The 24,347-nt window shown below is 39.3% G+C and overlaps 1 protein-coding gene across 2 annotated transcripts in view; it reads left to right on the top strand.

The window, feature by feature from the left end:
* LOC117824856 (syntaxin-1A-like) overlaps positions 1 to 24,347 on the top strand; it is a 71,628-nt gene that overhangs the window by 5,427 nt on the left and 41,854 nt on the right. For both annotated transcript variants that reach the window (XR_004633734.1, XM_034700343.1), the window contains exon 2: positions 14,372 to 14,449. Coding sequence is in view for 1 of the 2 variants with exons in the window: in XM_034700343.1 (XP_034556234.1) it covers positions 14,372 to 14,449 (78 nt within the window). In the remaining variant the exon portion in view is untranslated. The remainder of the gene's footprint in view (positions 1 to 14,371; positions 14,450 to 24,347) is intronic.

The following is a 24,347-nucleotide window of genomic DNA, read 5'->3' as shown; positions in this document are numbered from 1 at the left end:
CTTGCATCCATCTCCCCTTCATCCCTTTTCATTCAATATCTTAACCTCTTTTTCTTCCATCCTTGACCTGATATTGACTGTTGACACTTCCTCTGTGACGTAGACAACAGGGAGAGAAAAGGACACCACAGAATCCCTTGATGAATGATGGTCTGACTCTCCTCTTATGGTTCACAAAAGATTACAGTACATGACACTGGCTTCTTACAGTTTTTTTAATAAAAGGTATTATTATTAGATCAAGTGAGATAGTTGGTACTTGTTATTATAAAGTATACTACCCACATGAGACAGGTCAGTTTGACCTCTTTGTTGAGAAACCAGCCGGAGAACTAGCACGGAGGCCTGGCCACCAACAGACTGAGTAAACTTTCTCACATAATTAAGCAAATTTAAAAATAAAAACGTCCCAAACACAAAGGTTGTACACTCTATTTTGAAAACTTTCAGGACTTTACTTTGTTGTCTTAAAGCCACTTTGTTTGAGCACTATTTTCAGACACAACTCATACATGTTTCCCCGCCTGAAGCGCAAAATAGATGAACACACAGTAAGAGGTAGATAAAAAGAAAAGAAAGCTAAATACAACCATCACTTTAGCACTTAGAAAATGTTTCACTTTAGCATTTTGAAAGTCTTAATTTATGTAATAATAACTCAAAGCTTGTGTGCAGTAAACGTAAGGACAAAAATGTATCAAAATTACTGTTTCATTAATCATGAGTTTCACTGTTTTGTAAAAATGACTAGCTTGAACAGAGTGCTTTAGCTTTGCATTGTTAACCTAAAGTTGAATAATGAGTCATTTCTTTTAAACCAAACCAATAAATGATGCATTTTTAATTATCTTACTCATGCTAATGTCACCCTGCCTGTTTTAACAAAGTAGAGTCTAGTGAAAACAATTAATTAGTTTAGAACTGTGTTAATAAGCCAGTGGATGCTGATCGAGCATGACCAAGCACAATCAAGCTAAAGTCAAGCTAATGCAGCATTCTTGCTAGTTTACACACATCCTCAAAGTTAAAAAAGAATCCACAAAGAAAGGTTATGAAGTCACCAAAAAGTTCTCTATTTTAGCAACAACATTTCTAAACTTACCCTGTGCTCCTATCAGCCCGATGCTGAACAAACTAAGTACCATTATTGTTTTTCAAGATGCATGCCCTTTTACAGCCATTTCAAAATAAACATTTCTGTCTTCATAATGACACAAGACAATATTCACACAACCTTAAGAAATTACCTCTGAAATGAATATGTGAGACATAACACTAGGGTCAGAGGTTTTATTTGTCCCCATTCTGAACTTTAAGCTCCCTTAATGCTTAAAGTGTTGGAGAGCGTTAAGGGAGCAGTAAAATGTGTTGCCACTCGCCAGTATTGTCACTAGAGAGGCACGCACGAACAGTCACACACACATCACTCATCAACACATACAGGTTGTATAATTGCATTAATGAGCCTTGAAATGAGTGTGACCGATCTGGCATTTCACCAGGGACTTGTTTGTCTCTGCAAATGAGGTGACAGTTGCATTAATATCTGTGGGCTGCTAATAGGTATTTTTGAAATGTGTGAATGGATAGTCATTGAATTGCTGTGCACTACACTGTCCTTATGTACACCAAAAAAGTATAAAATGAGTCTTTCTCTCTTTTGAAGCTGTCTTCTGCCTGTGAGATTTCCTTGAAACCACTGTGTTGTGATGTCAGTGCCTACTGATGGGTTTGTGTGGTTACATTTGTTCATTCTCATGCTTCTCTGAGCAGCACCTCCCAAGGTGTATGCTGATGAAGATCGTAATAATAAATGATGATGAATCTATAATCAAACCCTCTTCATCTGCTGTGGGAGAATTAGCCTCAGGTCATCTTTGTTGCTACCGCTGAAATTGAATTTGTAATTTGCCAACCATATCATCTTATGATCAATGGCAGCACAGTGCAGATAACATCCCTGATCTTGGACACTAGTTGGAAATTAATGCAGATGTGAACAGTCATTGACCTCATTAGGGCCAGAAGTAGCCCTGTGTGTCTTTGTTGGGGAATAATAGTTTATAATAATTACAATAATAATATGCTTATTCTTGTCAGAGTGAGGCTGAACAGTAACTTTTAACCAACAACCACAATCAACAACTAAATACATCATTTGCCATCAGTTGCCTGTTCCTGTGAATTTCATAGGCCTTGTTCTTTTCTGGCATTTTGTTTTGAAGGGTATCGCTGATACAAACTAAAACCATTACCAGCCATTGTTGTGAACCATTTGAGGATGTCCTTACTTGTGTGGATGTTAGACAGTTTACCATAAAAACGAGGGACTTAAAGGCAACTTTTTGAACACTAAAAATATCCCTGCAGGTATTTTTACAACCCAAATATATGTTAAGTAAGGCGACATCACCTGTAGCCGTAGTAATTGGGGTAAAAGAGGACAGAAGCAGTTTCGAGATGTAGAAAGAAATTCAGAAAACCAATTAGGGAGGTGGTTTTGGTTGCTGGATGTGTCAAACAACACTGGACCTTTGCTAAGGATTTGGTTTTTCTTGTCTTGTGTAAGTCCAAAAAATTAATTGACTTTTTCTTTTAGCTTACATGCGTCACTTACTAAATCACATCATATATTTAAGGTTTTGTATGTACTTATCAGATGTACTTACATACTGGGGCTGTGCATCTCTCCTTCACCAGACAATCGGATCTGTTTGAGCCTTGGTGGCTACAATCCGATGCAGGAACAATTTACTAAAATATAGTAGCATTCACTGTGGCTCAGTGACATTTTTTGCTTGGTGTCTTGTATAAACCATGTCACAAGCTATCACTCCAAACGACACAGCTTACCTTGGCAACAAAACTGTCCATAGACGGCTAGAAAACCACAGACTTGGAAAAAGTGTTTATTTTTGGTGGCTGCGAGCAAATGTTATCATTGTAGCTCAGGTTACACAGAATGTCATAGGGTCTTATCTGGTTAAATTTGTCTTTCAGCTGATGAACAACAACTTTCAAAAGTTTTCCTTCCTTCATATTAAGTCAATGTCCTGATCTCTTCACTTTGCCAATCTCAGACGTGGTTGTTTTTTTCCTGTGAGCTCACCGATCAGCATCCTAAGCGAATGTTGCTCTTATGAAAGAAAGTCAAGGTGCTAGTCCTGTAAGATTGAAGACACTGTAACACTTCAAAACCTCAGTCAACCAGATCGAGTGCATCAAAACCGGGCCATGGACCAGTTTGTATGACATTTTTACTGATTGAGGGTGCCGCAGGCTGATGCACTTGATTTGGATTGGTGAATCTTTACACCCCTAGTGCTTATATTATATAACCGATGCACTTATTTCTACCCTGATCTGTTTTTTTTCCTGCAACTGAACTTTCCCAAGCCAAACCAAATTTTGAAGACCAACAACTGATGGAATGATTTGAGATAATGTGATTCATGTGGTAATGAAAATAAACTACCCCATGAAGTACTTATATTTTCAAGTTTAGAAACATTCTGCTTGCTGTCTTTTTTGCAGCTCTTTCTTGCCCTGCAGCTCTTTCATCTTTCCCTCCTGCTGCCATGATCCTTTCTCTACACTCCCTGCCAGCCATCAACATCCTTCTCTCTCTCCGTTACTGTTTGCCCATATCTTCAGTATAATTGTGTTAGTGGCACATTGGTGCTGCCACAATCCTTCATGGTCAGTGGGTTATGGACTGAGGCGCTCTGAATGCACCCAACAGGGGGACAAATGGGACTTGGAGTAGAGAAAAAGAAAGCCATAACGCAAGTGTTGACAGCACATTGCTTTTCTTTGCCTGTGATTTGTCATAGAAGTTCAATTGAAGCTTTTTCTCAAACATCCCTGTGCCCACTGGCTGACCATCTGCAGCTTGTGTTTTTACATTCTTACAATGGTGTTTTAACAGTTTTCATTTGTTTGCTTTATTTTTGGGGGATTCATGTATTTATTTAGAGAATAGGACAGCAGATAGAGCAAGAATCTGGGAGAGAGAGTGTGGAATTTCATGAGATAAAAGGCTTAGACTCTAACCCAGAATTGAAGACTCTAGCCTCTGTCTATGGGGCTTGTAACTTAACCACCCATAGGCCAAACTAGTGCCCTGTGTTTGAACAGTTTTAATTATCCTGTAACTTTACTTTGGAGAGTAAGAGACCTCGGCTGTAATTTGTCTCTCTTCACATACCTCACAAACAAGGAACATTTAAGAAACTATAACCTGGAAACAAGCAGAGTGCCAATCAACAAGCTGAGCCAACGGCAACAAGGTTAGCAGCCTTTCCGGTGTGTCTTCCGAAGTGTTAGAGAAATACAAAGTAAAAAAAATAGCTTCAACTTAGTGGACATTGTGTTCTCCACTTGCTCTGCGTTGTTGTAATTTGCTTTTGACACTGGATACATCAGTTCTTTACTGCTCTTGAACAGTAGTTCAAGACAACTGGACAAACTAGTGAAAAGAGCTGGCACTGTGATTGGAACCAGGTTGGACTCACTGGAGACTGTGGTGTAGAGATGCACGCAGAAGAAGCTGGAGACCATTCTAAATTACACAGATCATCCACTTCACAACTTCTTTGTGGACCAGAGAAACAGCAGCAGTGGACGGCTCATCTCTCTGCGCTGCAGGACTGAGAGATACAGAAAATCATTCATCCCAGCAGCCATTAGGCTTCATAACTCTCTATCCAATGGGAGATGAGCTGACAGACACCGGAATTACTTGTTTTATATGATTTTTATAATTTTATCTGCCAGACACCTGAATTTCCCCCTTTGGGGATGAATAAAGTACATTCTATTCTATTCTATTCTTGTTATCCTTGGCAGCCATATTAGCTCCATGCTAGCTTTCTCTGGAATAAAAAGTGGTAAATGATTTCTGATGAAAGCTGCTTTTACTCTGAGCTTTTATTTGTGTATCAGATTGATGAATGGATGCAGATGCTGATCGTACAATTTGGCAATATCAGAGGCGGTTAATGTTACAGATATCAGCATCATCTCTACTTTTATATTCAAATCCTTACCTACACCATTTAGGTAAGGATTTAGTCTTACAGGTCATTTAAAGAGCTATCTTTGTGAGGACTGGCAGCTGCAAACATTTGAATTCTGCCGTGAAATGGATTATTATTGATCCTTGGAAAGACTTGCTATAATTGTATCGCAATTATTTAACCTTTGATTGTGTAGCAGTTTGTAAATTAGTATTTATGCGTGTTTAAATGGCACCACTTTGATGATTACACTATTAAAGGTCAGAGAGATGTGAGGGAGGCAGAGGATGGATAAGGATGAAAGACAGGGCAGAGGGGGAAAAGAGAGGATGAGCAGATGAGTGCATGAGGATGATCAAATAAATTCAGCTAGTTGTCATTCTGACCATACCCGGAAAAATACAGCCGGAAAGGTTGCTTCTCTCAGGACCAGGCTAACAGACACAATATTGAAGCATCTGAAGTACAAGTTTGTTGGATAAATGAGTGCTCACGTGGTCTAGATGAAGAGTAGTGGGATGGCAAAGAAAAAAGACATAAAGTGAAGGCGTGCGACAAAGGTAACCAAGTCCATGCTGTGTGGGCCAGCCGCTGCAGAGATTCTTTAAAAGGAGTTATGAGGATGACAGACAGGGAGAGAGAGAAAGAAAAAGGAAGATGATGAAAGGGGGAGGACAGTGAGGAGGATTGGAAGGAAAAAAAGGAAAACTGTTGAACATGCAAACACTTTGACTCTATGCTGCTGCTGCTGTGTTAGTGCTTCGACTTTTCTCCCGCCCACATTATCCTTCCTCTTCTGTATCAGATGGACTCTGCTTGCTGAGGGCAGGTCTGGTAAAATGCTCCTGTTAACCTCTGCCAGATCTTTGTTTCCCTGGATTGCAAAATATCCATGCTAGATAAAGAAATACTGAAAAGATCACATCAGATTTATAACAGGTAACTGATGGCTCCTTTTGAGGTTTAAAACATGTTGTTTTCAAGGTTGTTGACAAATTTGAGTCTTGGAGATTTATAAAATGATCTGAAGATTTTTAAAGTCATAGAAGATTTTGAAAATGTGAGAGACCCCACACAAATAATGACGGCGTGAACATTGTAGTTCTTATACTGTGTGGAGTGCACTGCGATATAAAGCACGACACACACTAGCAGATTCCATTCACCAACAACCAGAGTCCTGACTCTCAAAACTGGACATGTCAGAAAATCTCTCATGGTCAAATGTGACTTCAGAGTGAAGAAACATGGCGGTTGATGGGATAGTTGCCAAGCTAAACCTTGCTAGCTGCTTAGCTACCTGGTACATCGTGTCATTTCTATTGTGGCACGTTTTGTTGTCGCCAAAGATCACCAAGTGTTGTTGCCGTGGCTGCGTTTGTTGTGTCGGTCAGTTTCCTTCCACGAGACAATCCACAGTGTGTTCTCGTTTGTCCTCAGGGTTCCACCCACACAACAGGATATCTGATCATTAATATTGTCCATGTTTAATATCTGGGGCCACACTACTCTCCATTCACTTCCATTCCTAACATGCTGATTTAGGGGAAGTTATTTAGCAAAGTTGAATTACAGCAAGTTGTATGCTGCCTTGATCTCATCTGCACCTTCACCGTTTTTCTGTCACAATTTTTAGGTTTTGCTGCAGGAAGATGACTGCCTTCCTGCAAAAGAAATTGAGGCACGATATTTTTCATAATAAATAGTTGTCACTCAGAATGACATTTATTTGTCTAGCCAGAAAATTTAAATTTGCTGGTTCCAGTTTTGAGGGAATTTAGCCGGCTTAGATTTAATTATGTTGGCAGATGAAGGTTTTTAAGCCTCTCTTCAGTGTTTTTGTTTGGTCTCGCCACTCTCATTATCCTTGTTACGAACACAAGACTTGTTTTCAGAAAATATCTTCTGAAGCACACTTCATTCTCTGCACCAAATGGCTGACAGACACAAGGCTGTTTCACACTGGCCTTTTCTAGATGATGTCAGGACATTCAGGACCTGGAATTCACCAGGACTGCCTTTTACCCTTGTGCTTACAGAAGGGATTGTCCGTGTGATACACTCTCATACTTAAATACAATGGTTTGTTGTATGGGGGTAAAGTGGGGGTAGGGAGGATTAGTAGGGCATGGAGGAGGAGGAGTCTTCTGAAGGGGTGTTCTGTGTTGATATCACACAGAATGTTACAGAACTCTTGCTGTCAGGTGAGTACAAGACATGATCTGATCAATAACAGGCTCTGTGATTAATTGATGAAGTTAATTAGTTGCGTATAGGAATAGCCAGGGAGCATAACAGAGTGTAAATAATCTGCGTTTATTTTTTTTAACACATCAATGTCCTGTGATAAGTTTATCATAATCTCAATTACGCAAAAGTGAAACACCTAACATAATCCTTGCAGCTGAAGAGAGCAGTAAAGAGTTTAAAGCAGCAAAGCTCTGCTCAGTTTGAGCCCTATCATGGATGGCTCATTGGCTCACCGCAATTTCAGGCAGATATTTCAACACAAAGACTATCAAGGGAATATATGTTGAAAGGACATGAACATGTTTGGCAAGTTATGTTCACAAATTAATTCCCCCCTGAAATTTTCTGGAGTGCTGTTCACGTGTGAAAAGGACTACAGTTAGCTACTTGTTCATGGACAAAGTGGATCACTCAGCAAATGAGGAGGCAGATATTTCCCTCAGCAGTTGATTTTGAAAAAAAAAAACAGACTTAAAATGATAAAAGGAGGTCAGAAATGCAACTCCTAGAGAAGGATGTCAGTAATTTACTCACAGTTTCTACTGCATGTGCAATTTTGTCACAACAACTTTAGGGTTTGTGTTTATAGGTCACCAAGAAATCAATTAGGGCTTGATGGAATGGATTTCTGCTGGCTGGTTCTGTTGTTTTTGTGAGTGCCAAGACTGTTGAGATAATCATTAGAGACAGGAAGCAGAGATTTGTACAAGTTTAAACTTGGCAAAACAAAACAAAAGATTTTTCCTCTGTGATTGCTCCAACAATTTGTTGTGCTGCACTTCTGGGCCGAAACAGAGTCCATGTCTAAGATTTAAAGCAAACAGGATTTCCTTGGTGAGTTATCAGTAGGAGTGCATTGATCTGCCAGTCCACATGGAGAATTGTAGCGCATTATTTTTATCCAGATGTCCACAAGTGAAAACAGCTCACAGTTATTGGAAGCAATGAACCAAAGATGGAGACTTGTTGATTCTCTTCCGAGATTGTTGCTGGTGTTGCTGTCAGTGAGGAGACAGCACAGTAATGTGAAAGGAACAGACTGAGGTTTACATTTGGCCGGTTCAATCTCTCACATCCTGTGTCCTCCCGTCACCCGCCCTGCTCCCTGGTTGTGTAATTATCCTGTCTTGATAGCCTTACACACTCTATCCTCCTTCTCTTTTATCAGCCGCTCATTAACTCTGACACTCATTCGGTCAGCCAAGCAGTCGGACCATCAGTCTGTGAGATCGGTTCGGTGGTTTGTGGTATTGGTTCGTCTGCTCTGTAAGACGACTGCTCTGCTGCTGTTAATCAAATCAATCCATTAAATTTATTTCTTTAAATTCATTTCCAGTATGTGTTTTGGTGCTGATCATAGGGCGGATGGAATGATGACCTTTAAATTCAGTAAAAATCTCATTCATATAAAGTCATTCAACATCCAAACACCTGTTTTCACGCCTAAAATGAAAGTGAGAATTAATTTTCTTGTGTGGTTTTACCGCCAGCTGTTGCTGCACAATACGGCTTGTTAATCTCTCAGGCTGTAGACAGAGACTGTCCTGAGGGCTTTGCACCTCCTTTGAGAGAGGAGAGAGAAAGAGAGAAAGGGCTGAAGTGAAAATTTGGTTTTGCAGCATCTTGTCCAAACAGCTGATTTGCATTTTTTTCTCCCAGTTTTTCAGACATATCTAATGAAAACTTGAAAAGATTGATTGAAGTAGTACAGCCCCCAGCTGCTCACTCTAACTAAAGATTGGTTAACCAAAATTCCTAATTACATCCATTATTTCAGAAAAGTTGGGCTGCTGTGTAAAATTGTAAAAACAGAAATTGAAGGTTTGTAAATCGTTTAGAGCCTAAATTTGATAAAAAATTATGCAACAAGAATATATAAAATGTTGAAATTTGAAAAAGGTTATATTGTCTTTGCACTATTTTTAAGAAACAACCATTAAATGATTTGAAACCATCCAACCAATTGTTTTGGAGTCGGGATGCATTTTTTGTCATACACATTTGCCTTTCGTCAGATTGGCCCAGATATGGAGTTCTATCACCAATAGGACACATTTCAGCTAAATGAAAATTGATTGACTCACTAAAAGTTTTAAAGAAATACGTTTAAAAAAATAAACATTGATGAGGCTCTCCAGAAGTAGCCCTTCAGTTAGAAATCAAAGACTTAGCTTTTTTTTACATTGCAAGATCTATCAAATGTCCATATTTTTTCTGAAAGGTAATTCAAGGGTCTGTGTCCACTGATAGCATTTCTTGCACTTACAGCGTCCACATTCTCTATTTTGTAGAGTGCCTCTCAGAGGGTGTTGCTTACTCAGAGCCAGGTTACTCAAGTCGTCTCACAGCACATCCACTTCCCCCAGTAGTAGTGACCATTCAGTCTGTTTTAAATTGCTCTTTATGCTTAAGATTTTCCTTTATTTAAAGACATTTTGCAAAGAAAACGTAAAAACAATAGAAAGCTATTGTGTTCTTGTATTAGCAGCAGCTCTATACCTGGAAATTGCTCCTCAAAAATTGAGCCTGGCGATTTTCTCCTCCACCATTGTTGTTGAAAGATGATATCGCAAGTCCTGGCCCTCTTTGGTTTTGATTGGTCAGTGAGGGGGAGGAGATATTGACAAGCGCAGCGGGGCTTCAAAAGTACCTTGAAGGCAACCTGAAATTCATAAAAAAAAAGGGTGCTAGGAACATTTTACAAGGAAAAGTTATATGTTTAATTTTGAAGAAGCGTGTTTTATAGTTTTGATGAACTGACCAGAAGATAGGAACTGATCTGGTAGAATTATTACATATATAGGCAAACGTACTGAGTTCACAGTGTGTCTCTGTTTAATCAGGAAACACTTCAATTTGAGTTTTCAGAAATTTAACTTTAAAAGTGCATCAGGATGAAGAGCTATAAAAAGCATTTTGAAAAAAGACCCCCATCATGGCATCTTAATATGCTTTCAAAGGTATTGAGGCAAATAGCAGTATAGGACAGGTACAGAATATGAAGAGGGGAGTTGAGGAGGGATGCGGGATGGGATGAGGACTATGTTTATGAGTGTCAGTGCACAACTGTCCTTCACAAAACAGTCCTACATTCAGGTGTTTTTTTTAAACTGTTTTACTTTTCTGGTGTTGGCAAAGAAAATACATAAAATCAAGTGTCCAAAAAGAGTGTGTGTATGAATGAGCGCCCGCCCATAATGACTGTTACTTTGCTGTATTATGATAATACATTTGGTTGTGCTCTCGGTATTCCTCTGATTTTTGACAGATTTTTATCAGTCATTTCTAATGGGACTGCAGGAGGCTGCTTGAGTTGGCTGTAATACAAAGACGCGTGAAACAAGTCTGTTTTAATATGGAAACACAGAAAGACAATAAAGTGCTGCCCACACGGGTTCCCGTCACTACTGGACGTGTCCCTCTCGGCATTTCTCTGTCTCATTCTCTGACAGAACCAGGAAACAGGACTGAATACACACACTCTGTGTTGTCTTACACATCAACATACCCAGTGTCTCTGTGTCTTCCATACAATGACTCCTACAGAGCTTTTGATAATTGTTGTGTTGCCATGTTTGTCCTCCTCTTTTTGTCTATGCCATTGTCAGCTGTGATTTTGGCAGCCTGCATACTCAATCTGTAAATCCATTGGCTTTCATCTGAGGGCGATGTAGCTTCTGGCAGTGACTGCTAATGTTTCACAACCCGGCTGTAGCCAGTGGTGAGCTTTAAAGAACTTCCAGACATGGCATCTTTTCCTATGTTGCCCTTTTTTCAGTCTGACTAGCATCAAAAGTGAGAAAGAATGGAGATGGTGTTGAGAGAATCAGATTGTTAGATCCTCTTGTATGTAGATGTCTGTGTGAAATATTTGGCAAGGCAACACCGCCAGCTGTTTGTTTTTTGCCTCTTTTGTCCTGCACACTCTGTCTTCCTGCCAGAAGATGTGGTGTCCATGATTTCCAAAAATTATGTCAGATTTGAATTTGTTAGACCACAGGAAAGTTGTCTGCATCACCTCAATCCATCTTCATTTCTGTGGTTGGTTTCTAATCGGGATCTCCTGTATGTAATATACACTTACTACTGACAAGTACTTCATATAACCCCACTTCCCCCAAAAATTGAACTGTCCCTTTATTACTATGGACTACTTCACACTATGTCAGTTTGATCAGTCCTCTTTCCCTTGTGGACTATATTTCCTCCCCGACTTGTTTGCACTGGACATTCAGCAGCTGTTTTTTGTCTTTATGGAGTGACTCCCTGCTGGCCTGGACCCTAGCACAATTCTCTAATCTAATAAACAGCATAATCAGGTCACCGCTCCTGTCGGGCACTTTCACCTGAGTGTAAGCCCCATAGGAAGTATAAACCGTGGGGTTAGGGCTTAATGGGTCGACCAGCTTGTAAAGGCCTGTTCCCTCTGCGCCTGCTGTATATTATCACTGTGTCAGCTGTAGTGTGCATGTGTGTTTGTGTGTCCGTCTCAGAGCATCTGCTGTGTGTGGACACTCAAGTCCGAGTCTGCGAGGAAAGCGTGCAGCGTGTTAGTCCTCTCCCAGCCTCAGCAGGAGCTTCAGATCTATGTGGGAGGTGGAGATTAGGGATGCACCACTCGGTCCTCTCCCCTTCTGACCACTCAAAGTAAAACCTCCTCTTCTCCACAGGACATGCAGAATCTCTCTGTGGAGGCAGAATGCAATACTGGTGCTTATTCTGATTCCCTGCTAGTCCTCCTCCTCCTCCTCTGCTTCCTGCTGCTTCTGCCTTTTTCTCTGCTCCTAATAGTTCCTCAAATAAAGCTTATTGCCATACCAACACATAACTTTATTTATAACTACCATGTGAGCATTTTTGTTCCAAAACGAGACACTTACCAAGAAAATCATTCCCACAACATTAGAAGCTGAGCACCTTGATGTTACACTCTCAAATTTGTAATCTTTAGACAGTCACTCAGTGTGCTTTTGAGTGAGATACTTTATTTTTTGGATTACATTTGTTGGATTATATATAGTTCAACTGTTTAAACAATGTAAGCACCAACAGAGTGGCTCCACAACCATCTCACTCAGTTTCTCACCATTTGTTGCACCATCTTTCCTTGAAGTCTGCCATCTCAGACGTTTTTCTCAAGTATTGCATACTCTCTTCTTGATCTGCTCTCCTTTTTCCAACCTCTCTCGCCTGCCTCACCTATTTATGCTATGATATCACCTAAACTCCCAACAGATTTGACCTGTGGATGATATAACAAGAAAGTTTGCATAAACACATTCCTGTGACCACCAGACGTATGCAAATAAAGGTTGCACAATATTCATGTTGCAGACAGTTTCTCCCTCACTTGGTCGTGCAAATTCATGCACATGATGGAAAACAACAGCAAACTCTGATTCCATTACGGTGTGCCGTGATGGAAATGTATGTTTGGAAACTTTTTGTTTGAAGAGCTCTCTTTTATTGTCAGTTTGACTTATTTTGTAAAGCTCTGACTTATAAGGTACAATTTTTCACTTCTATGAAGTTTGTTGATTTGACCATAGACTCAAAAGACCCTCCACTATATTAACAATATTCAAACTCTCCAGTAAGGCTCTGCTAACTCAGCACCCACAGATGTACACGTTTATTATACATACCCAGAGCTAAGGTTTATACAGAATTTGAGTACAATAACAAGGATAAAATTTGCCCATTTGGGAAAGTGGGAAAAGTCTAAATCATTTAACCAAATTTTCTGCTCTATTTATCAATCAATCAACTAATTGATAAACCAGACAGTATTTTTTGTACGCAGTTCATCACACATCCCAAAAATTACACATCATATGCAAATTAATTTACATACACTTGTCTGTGATTTTCAAATGTATTGGTAAGTTAAAGGCAGGATGAAAATGAGGATGATGACAACTGCTCTGCCTCTCCTCAGTGTTGATAAGCAAAGTATCTCATAATCATCTAAAAGGGAATTGAATTAGTTTGACAGAGGCAAGATGAATGAGATGTAGGCACATGAGTTTGCTGCTAATGTAGTTTAATGGCTGATATGTGATTAAAATGAGTGATTTCAGAATGAATAAGTGTCTAAATACTTAATAGTTTGAGAAGTTATAACTTCTGAAGAGGAGTGTTTGCAAAAGTTTGAGGTTCAGGCGTTGGAATCTTTCCTCAGGGATACAAACAGGCTTTGAAGGCCTCATTATTCATTATTGCTGCCATGTCAATGTGTTCTTGTTATAGTTTCTGTTTGAAAAGCTTTTGTTTGCAGTCTTTTAGAAACGCAATATATGACTGATACTCTGAACAGTATCAGACCTTGCTGGTGTGAATATATACTAAGTTGCAACAGTAGAAAACAAAGGCCTGTGCTCATTTTAGCAGAAAAACTCTCTCTGCTCTCTTGAGTTTTCTTTTGATAGAGAGTTCACACCAGAATGGAAAATGTTTCATTCATTGTGCAAGTAAAGCAGTAATTGGACATTTAGATAACAACATGTTGGTTGGTTAGCTTTAAAGAACCTTGTGGTTTGACTTTGCTACCTTTTGAAAGAGGCATGGTAACTGTTTTCACTTGTTTTCAGTCTTTGTGTGAAGCTAAGCTAACCTGACCCTCTAGTAGCAGTAGTTTCTTGCTGAAAAACCTCAGCCATGTATCAACATGTCACATAACTATTGACAAATATGTTAATATGTCTTTCCTCCCCCTGAATAATTTTGTCTTCAAGCTTGGTGTTTCTCTCTCAGTGCGTAATGGTGCATGTGTTTGCAGGCTGTCAAATGTGTGTACAAGTTAAATTTTGTTCTGCCCGTAGGTCCTAACTCAGTAATGACTTGCTAATCACTCAACCTGTGGTTCTAATTACAAGTGTAGCTAAGCGCTCTTGTTTCTAATCAGTTGATGGGTGGAGTGGTGAGAAGAGTGTTAATATTGTTCTGTTTAACCTTGAATTATACATTGCAAGTCATGACCTGTTTTATTGCTGAGCACGTCTTTCATTCATGTCTTTTTAATAATATATAACTACTGTGATTGTGTTCATGAATCGTCTTCTAGATGTTTCAAATCATTCATAATGGCTTGTTTGTTTGCGCAGGGGAAGGAGACGACAGAGGAGGAGGATGAAGTCGCCGTGGGGATGGATAAAGGCTTCATGGATGAATTCTTTGAACAGGTTTGTTTCTCTCACATGATTGTGATCTTTGTGTCTTCTCTTTTTTCGGTCAATCAGAACTATTGCCTTATACATTTTAACAAAAAATAAGGCATACTTCACTTCCCTGATTTCTAAGAGTTTGAATGTGGACTTGTGTGATCACCAAGCGGCAACCTCCGGTTTCAAACGATGAAGCCAATGCGGAAGTGCTATAAACTGCAATACATCGAAAATCCGCTTGAGGCTGGCTGCAGAAACACCGGAAACCACATAGACATGAATGGGAAAAACACGATCTTTGCAGCATTAATAAACATGTTTACAGCCTGGTTCAAAAAACGGCTTGGATTACGAGTTTTGCCCAAATAAGGACATGACTGACGTGACTCCCGGTTGGGAACACATATCTATTGGCTAGGAGGCTCACACTACGTCACACTCTGCCTGGTTGAGTTCCGCATTTCCAATATGGCTGCTGCCGTCTTTTTGCTTAAAAACAGCTCTCAGGAACAGATGGGTGACGTCACGGATACTACGTCCATATTTTATACAGTCTATGGTGATCACGCACATTCCTATTAAATCAATAGAAGAGCCACATTAAGTAAAGCATTTGAAGGAGGTGCAGTCACAAGCTAAGTATTGATGTTACATGGTCTGGTCAAACAAAGCTTAGTTAATTCACAACCAAACAATTGTTCTTATGATTTGGAGTAATTGGCCTGATTTAAAACTAGCCCAGTGTGTCTTGTGTTCCGTCTCACATGGCTCCTTCTTACCAGAAATTTCTAAGACATTTGGTCATGTTAAGCTAACAACATCTAACAAAGCTAAAAACGTCTCTGTGATATGGAACAACAAGCCACTTTTCAGTAAGAAAAATGGTGCAAAAACATGCCAGCTGAAACACTGTGAGGGGATATTGATTAAATTGTGACTCTTTACTCTGTGCACCTTGAATTGAATAAGAGCTGTTACAATATGCTGACATTGACGATTACTGCCACACAAATGAAATGTAGCTATTGTGCTAAAAATGAGCACATGGTAATTATGTGTAACTTATTGGTTCATGAAAGAGGGTGGTAATGGTTCTTAATCAGGGTTCCCATGCGTCCTGGAAAACCTGGAAAACAGTTGACCAGTTTTCCAGAAAACACCTGGAAAATGGGAGAAAAAGTAAAATGTCCTGGAAAATAACGGATTGTCCTGGAAAATTATTTCAACATGACTGTGTGCGACCTGGCAAGGTTAAAAAAACACATCCCCGTTCAACATTTGTGGCCATTTTTGTCATTCAGTTCTATTTAGGTCAATTTATGCACTGATCCTCTAATTATTATTATTTATTTATTTCAGAAGGCAGCTTCCAGATTCCTTTGCTGGCTCTTGTGTTTTTTGCTTAGCTAATTTAATGTTTTTTGAGAAAAGAGAAAGCTGAGATGAGAGTTGGCCATCATTGTTACTAGGCAATAAAGTGCTTTACATCTGTGGTTGCATTATTCTATAATCAATGTGCCATCATTTTTAAGCATGTAAGAGATGATTTCATGGATAGCCATAGACTGAACGTCTTTCAATGTAGACTTCCACTGAGAGGAACATATTAGACTATTTAGGAACTAAATTAGGAATTAAATTTAGACTGTCATACCAGCTTGATCATCACTGAAAATGTCCTTAAAATGTCCTGGAAAATGATCTCTGGAAAAGAGTGGGAACCCTGTTAATGCTGATTGCCACCCAGTAAAACAGAGGGAAGATCAAGGAGCAGCTAAAAGTTTCCTTGCAAGTTTAGGAGTTTTTTGGATTTCATAAAGCAAGACTATGTGTTTGTGGTCACTGCAGTGTCACAGAAGCTCTCCCTGCATCAGCTCCTGATTTTTATCTAGTTGGCATATTGATGGCAGATCTTTGGCCTGGTAGATGTCTTGTTTATCAGTCCATCTTGTTGCTTTTTCACTATTAATTAGTGTACTTGTTCTTGTATGGTTGCAGACTATCTCTCTGCCTCCCTATGCTCATGTTTAGATTATCTAGGCAAAGATGAGATGAACAATAAAGATGAAGATTAGTTTGAGTGAGGAAAATGAATTCATTGTTGTCCTCAAACGTTTCCTGCTTACCAGACAATGTGTGACAATGATATCTCATTAAAAGCCCTACAGAGTGTAATCATGTCTCCAGAATTTGAAACAAAAAGCCCTAATAAGCATGTTTTAATAGAAATTCTGACAAAATCAGGAGAGTTGCTCAGATATTGCTTGATGTAAGGGGAACAAAAATGTTGGCTCTCAAATTTTTCGACTGGGGTACCTGCTCAGATATCTGGATACTTGAAGGAACACTGCTTGGTGTTATGTGTTGCTGTGATGTGATGTTTCTCCCACAACTGTATATTTTCTCACAAGTATAAAATTGGATCTGTCAGAACCAACACCAGAACTACAACACTTCCAATTGGCCTAGCACAGGATAATAACTTGCCATCTTTGATTAAAGTCCTGATCGTTTGCTGGACTACAGTGAGCCTGGGTGTCATTTGTCTCCTAATACTGAATCCAATAGTGTTGCTTTTTCCACAGCGCTGTAATCAATCTCATGCCATTTCTGTTTTCTGGGGAGCAGTGATGTGATTTATAGCTATTGATGTTGTTGCTGGGGTGGCATGGATGGGTGTGTATTTTATTTTATTTCCTTTTTATGGCTTTTATTGATTCTAAAACACAACAGAGCTCGTCTTGTCCAGCTCTGGATCACAACAGTGTGGTTTGAATTATTTCTTTAGATTCTCTAGTGCTTGCCACATACTCAATGCACACTAAACATGAATAAACAAACTTCACATCAATAGGCACTCAGAGAAGGCTGGGAAATATCATTTATGGCCCTCTCTGTAAATCTCCCCCAGTGAATGGTTTAGCAGGATAACTTGAATCAGATATGAAGAAGACATATTTTAAGAGACAGTTCCTCCAGATTCAAACGCCTATATATGTACATACACAATGGCTTTAACTTTGAAGTGTTTCTATCACCATTGCAAATGCTACTACAAACACAGGTTGTGTGGGGTTGAATGCCATTTACCAGCCTTTGAGGGGGTATGAAAGAGCTCTGTCGATCAGCACTTTGATACGAGTTTTCAAAGCAACATGAGACTGCACAAGCACATGACCAAAGAGACGAGACTGTCTGTGACCGAGATGCAGGTGCACCAATCAAAACCTCTAAGTTGATATCTAATGCATCAAGGGTTTAAGAGTCCTTACAACATATGAAAAATCAGAGAAAGATCCATCAACAGCAGGAAGCATTTGTCACATTTTGTAACTAACCTGCAGGGACGTGATAGACGTACTTTATATAACTCAAGATCTTCACGATTACTGCTAAATGGAACTACGAGCTATGTCAGACATGTATAGAAGTAATTTATTTTCACATGTTCCATACTCCTATAATCAAACATGACCACAATTAATCCAAGCAGCTGGGCTCCACATGAATAGATTTTGTGCTCTGCGTTGCTTCCATGCAGCTATAACCACTGCCTGCTTCCCAGCAATTTAACTCCCCACACCTCCCCTCCTGCTGCTCCCTACTGCATTAGCATTTAGATTTCTCCATTCAGTGGGAGTTTGTATAAATGTAAAGTATTGTGTATTTCACATTTTGACAGTTGTTCGTGAGCCTAGAGACAAGTCTATGAAATCCCAAGAAACCTGAACTTCAGCAGGGGCAGCTGATGAATTCTCGCCTCCATTTCTCAGAGTTTTGGCGAACCAGCACTAATGTTAAGCCATATATCTGAATCATATAAACAGCATGAAAAACCATGAGTCCTTCTGTCTTCAGTGAGTCAAGTCTCAGCTGCCACAGACATATCCTGCTCAAAGATTCTTCTCTGTGAGGTATTATTCATAGGATGTCGCACTGATCCAACCAATACAGATATAGATACAGATACAGATACAGATATAGATACAGATATAGATACAGATATAGATATAGATACAGATATAGATATAGATACAGATATAGATACAGATACAGATATAGATACAGACACAGATATAGATATAGATATAGATACAGATACAGATATAGATATAGATATAGATACAGATACAGATATAGATACAGATACAGATACAGATATAGATATAGATACAGATATAGATACAGATACAGATATAGATACAGACATAGACATAGATACAGATATAGATATAGATACAGATATAGACATAGACATAGATACAGATATAGATATAGATACAGATATAGATACAGATACAGATACAGACATAGACATAGATACAGATATAGATATAGATACAGATACAGACACAGATATAGATACAGATACAGGTACATATATAGATACATATACCGATACCGTTATGAATATAGATTTAGATATAGATACAGATACTGATATAGATACTAATACAAATATAGGCACAGATATAGATTTAGATACAGATATAGATACAGATACAGATATAGGTACAGCTATAGATACAGATACAGATACAGATTTAATTACAGATATAGATACAGATATAGGTACACATACTGCTTTAGATACAGACATAGTTACAGATGGAGATACAACTATAGATACAGATACTACATACTAATATCTATATCATTACAAATGCTGATGTCGATACTTTTGGTTTCGTCAATAGAGTACAATTCTGTAGTCATTTATGTTTAGGCAATGTCAGACTTTTCTAACTTTGTTAAACAAAATGAAATGAGTAAATATATAATTACATATTAATCAACTGATCTGCCCCACATTCAGTCTCCAATTCACACTGACATTAAACCTTCCTTGTAAACAAGCTGATTGTGTGTATAGCAGATTAAATAAGATTTGCACTAGCAAGTTGACCATGACATTTTCCATATTGTTAGAACTGTCTCTCAAAAGGATTTGGTTGAACTTGCTTTTTCTTTTGGCATGATGCTTGATTAAGTCAGTGGTGTTACATATTACTATGGTACCACTACCCCTTGAAACATTAGCTTTGCATGTATTGCAAGAAGCCATGGAAGCTGTTGGTGTAAAAAGTCATATCTGATTGGCGTAGGAACTCTACGTGTTACTATATGTGTTATACAATATATACAAGGACTGTGTTGTTTGTGAGTGCTGACGTTTTGTATCTCAACACTCAGCTTCCCCTACAATTTGGTGAGAGTGAAGGAAAAATGTTTTTACACATTCACCTAGAACTAACTGGACTGAGTTTGTAGCTGACATTCCTTACTTGAAATGCATGGTATAACTTCAAAATTATACATAAAACTGTGATTAGGTGATGTTGTAGCTCTGAAAGAACACCACAGTCTGCAGAAATTACCTTCACATTTGTCTCCTTTCACTACCGTTCTATCATTGCTCCAGTCTTCTAACAGCCAGTCGTTTTCTATCCTACGTACTGAAGCGTACATCTGTAATTCTGAAATTTCAGTCTATTACATGTGTCTCAAGAGAGAAAGGGAAGCGGGAGCGAGCAGACTGAAATTTGGAGATTGGGGGAATGATCAGAGAACAGTTTGAACTGAGCGACATGCCGGAGGGATGGGGAGAAGAGGATATTCTGTAAAGACAGTGATCCAGAGAAGATAGACAGTTAGACCAGAGAAAGGTGGCGGGGGGTTACACATCACAGAGTGAGATGAAGATAAAAGGAGGAGTAATCATGCTCTCACCCTGACTGGGTGTGAATTAATTCTTCAGTGGTGATCCGGTGGCATAACAGACGGTGGAGAGACTGCTGCACCTCCTTCAAACTGTAAACATGATCCAGAGAGTGTGGTTATTGATTCCATTATGTGTCTGTGGCATCTGTATGAGCAAGTGGGCAAAGGGAAGTATCTCTCTCTGGTTTTCAGTGTTATTTACTACACTGATCCATATACTTGTCTGTTTATGCAAGTGTGTGTGTGTGTTTGTGTGTGTGTGTGTGTTAATGTTATTGACTTTATTTCAATTGCAGTTCTAGAGATATGCAGTGTCCATGAAGAAACTCAAACCTTCAGTAATGTATCTTTCAGAGAACGTGTGGCTTTAATCAGGTTGTTTCTACCTAGCGCAGCTTGTACTGAGGTGCCAAAGAATTGTGTCTATGGATGAGGACGAATACTATGATTTTTTATATCCTGGTATACACAAATTCCAAAGCTGCATGTCAATGTAACTGAAGAATGACAGTGTAATGGCAGCAACATCAAAACACAAAGTTGGCTTGACATCAATATCACAATGGAGAGATGTTGAACTTAATTTGAAGCTATGCAACAAAACAAATGGTTATCACATCTGGCTCAACTTTACAGGTACTCTCCCCTGCACCATCTTTGAGCCAGTGGCATCGCTCTCATTCTTCCCTCCCACAAGGCACCTATCTTGATTGAGGCCTAGCATTGAGTTGAGTGGTTTCTGCAGGTTATCAAATGGGCATCCCCCCTTCCTCAATTTTTCGTCAAATTAAGCCCATGACATTTTGTCCATGAATGCCCTGATTGGCAACTGTTGGATGCTGCTTGCCAGTACTGCACCCTGACGTAGTGTCTCTGCTGATTTAACCAGAAGGTTCATTGCTGCAGAAAACAGAATCACTGAGAATTAAGCCCGGCATCAATACATAAACCTTAAGATTTGTTGTTAAGATAGGACAGTGGATAGAGCAGAAAACCGGGGGAAAGAATGAGGAGTGATATGTGGGAAAGAGGCTGCATGTTGGAATCTAACCTGGGCAAGGACCGTAGCTTCTGCAGATGAGTCATGAGACTTAACCACGAGGCAAAAATGGCGCCCCACTACTGATGATTATCATTAAAACGTTTATTTTTGTCAGGTTTTTTAAGATGTGCGTCCTTTTTTGACAGAGAATGGCAGAGAGTTTGAGTCTCAGCTTTGTGTATTTTTCCTGTGTTGAGATGGATACAAGCTCCATTACATTTGTCAGTACTCTTCTTACATCCTGATGTGAGGCTCCTTTCATTCCCTCAAATATCCCTCACTGGATGATGCAAGAATGAAGGAAGCAACAGCAAGATGTGATCACTGTTGCCTCAAGCCTTCTGATTGTCATTGTTACCAGATAATGACGAGATATTTACTCAGGTAAAAGTAAATTAGACAACAAAGCAGGAAAAATTATCTTTTTATCTTTGGAATTTGGCTGGTTTAGTAGAATACCTGTAAGTTACACACAGACGTTCTTCGTACAAAAGCCTGTAAAGTTAAAGCTATTACACTCATGAAGTAAAGATAAGAACCAGCCAAGTTTTCCTCTTTGGGTTTGTGTGTCTATTTATTTGTTCCTGCATGTATGTGAGATCTTCAGCCATGTCTGGAATTGTTTTCTCTCTCCCACACCAATAAAATTTGCCTGATGTCTTCTGAGACCTGAGAGACGCTTCATGACTCACTTACACATGGTCTCCAAACTGAGTCGGCTCTAAGTGGTTTCATCTTCTGCTCACTTCCCGTCTGTTTCACTTCCTCCTCTTCCTCCTGTGTTCCTGTTTCAGTCTCACTTTTTAACTTTGTGTTCTCTCCCCACCTGTCTGCCTTACTTAATTTAACTCTGCAGTCACATCAGTGTGCCGTCTGTAGTGTCTGGTCTCTCCCTGGTGGTCTCCCACAGCCAATTATGTTGTTATTAGGAAAACAGATCCAATCAGTAGCTAATTAAGGAGATAACAGGAAAATAATAACCCCAGCTGAGCGAAGGAAAACTTAAGAGGTTATTGATGGATAGAGAGGAAGAACAGAGCGCTTTTGAAAAGTGACAGGTGGACATGCACATGAAAATAACTGTGGACACATTGTAGACAGAAATTAAGGGAGAGCCTGCTGGCCTGTAGCGGAGCAGGTGTAGAGGAGGAGAAAATGAACAGGGGTCGATGACAGACTGAGATGAAAGAAGAGATTGATGAAGTCCCAGACAGATGTGATCGGCTGAACATCCAGCTGTTGCCTGAGCAGGAGGTGGCACAGCTGGTAAAGAGCCAGCAGGTGATTGGTTAGAATGTCAGACCTGGATCTTGGTGGCAAAGGATGCTTTGAGAAGGATACAGATGTGATGCACGACAAGGGTGAGTTTTCACAAGTGCATTTCATTATAGAATAGGGCAGAATAGAAAAATAATACAATCCCTTTTTTTGTCAAAAACAAAATGTACATCTCTAGAAAGAGAAGAATAACGTTCACCACCATGCATCCACGATTCAGTGCAGTCAAAGTGTTATGAGCTTAAAGAGGCTTTGACTTACATTATTCACTCTAAGAGCAAGGTTAAAGATACCGCACTCTTATACCTGTATGCTGAATGCCCAGCAGGGGAGCGCAGCTAAGTGTTACGGCCACTGCCACGCCCTCTCTCCTGTGTGGTTTGTTAATCCTGCTGTGAAGTGTTCTGTGTATGTGTGGCTGAGTGAGTGGCCATCTAGGCTAGATGTGCTTACAGATTTGCTGCTGGCTGGTGGAGCCTGATTGGGGTGCTGCTGGAGGAAGAAGCCAATCAGAAGAGTACCTGTCCGCTTTGCCTTTAAGATCCTGGCCAGTTTAGTGCTCTGCTCTGGGCACAGCCTTGACAGAACATGCTCGATGCTGTTCCTGTTGATTAGTTATTGGCGCTGTTTGATCTATTTTTCTGTTTTGTTGGACCAGGTTTAGATTACTTTTTTCACCCTCAATCACCTTAGTATATTTCTTTTAAGTACTGGTTCAGGGCTGCTGTTGTCCTGTTGTTTGGTTAGTTAGTGTAGTCAGTTAGGGTTTCTTAAAAACAGTTTGATTCAAGTTAGTCATCCCTTCTCTTATAATTCATTATTAATGTGTTCAGCACCCATGGGTCCTTTTAGTTACATTTTGCCTCACTTTTATTTATCATCACGGTCAATTTTACTTCTTTTTATAATAAATAACTTTAATTAGCCACCTGCATCTGTTTTTTTAAGTTGCTTCCCTTTACTCTAATGAGCTGGAGAGTGGATAGTAACTTAAGCATTAAGACTTGAGACAGGAAGGGGCACAAGGCAAGAAATTATCTCTACCATCCCCTCCTAAGATCACTCGTTTATTTAATCTGCACAAAACAAAATACAATAATCTTCCATTTTTGTGTCAGAAAGAAAGATAATGAATATCGAGCACAATCAATAACCTTTTGTCCATGTCTTAGATAATTGGATCATTTCTTTACACCTCATCTCAGTTTGTTGGTTCACCTGTTGCCATTATATAATAGGCACAAAGCTAAGAAACAGCTGGACCCAGTATCTTTTATAAATGTAGTTTCATTTGTGAAGATGTATCATTATATACATATTTGCATCTTACACAAGATGTAGAACATGCCACCATTAGAATCAGCAGATACCAAGACTTGTTTCTAAGTAGTCCATATTTTGTATACTTTTTGGAATGGCTCCTCAGTTTAAACTCAGCAACCCTTTGATTAAAATGTATGACATTTTAGATTTAAATTGGTTTCAGAAAATTCAAACGAGTTCCATATTCCTGAGGTAGAGTCCTCTTGATGGACTAACTCTTCATTTTCATTTCCAGCCATGGCTCCCAGCTTCATTGTGAATCTGAAGGAAAGGGGAGTAAGCAAACCAATGCGCTACCCACAGTTTGTTGTGATTGTTTTTTCTGTTCATCTGTGGGTAAGGAACACACCGGAAAATAATGAATTAATCTGAAAGAAAAACATCGAAAGAGTCCATGTATGAGCACAGAACTGTAACGGATAAAATAAGCTGATGCTGCTGTCTCTTTGCATTTGCAGATCGTTGACACACACTAATCCTTCATGATCTGATATCGTAATATCACACACCTCTAGACTGAAGTGTCTTTCCAAAGCTGTCAAGATAATGACA

This window comes from Notolabrus celidotus, chromosome 14 (genome assembly GCF_009762535.1).
Source record: "Notolabrus celidotus isolate fNotCel1 chromosome 14, fNotCel1.pri, whole genome shotgun sequence".
Taxonomy (NCBI): Eukaryota; Metazoa; Chordata; class Actinopteri; order Labriformes; family Labridae; genus Notolabrus; species Notolabrus celidotus.
The sequence above is the reverse complement of the archived record's forward strand: the minus strand, read 5'-3'. Positions and strand labels throughout refer to the sequence as shown.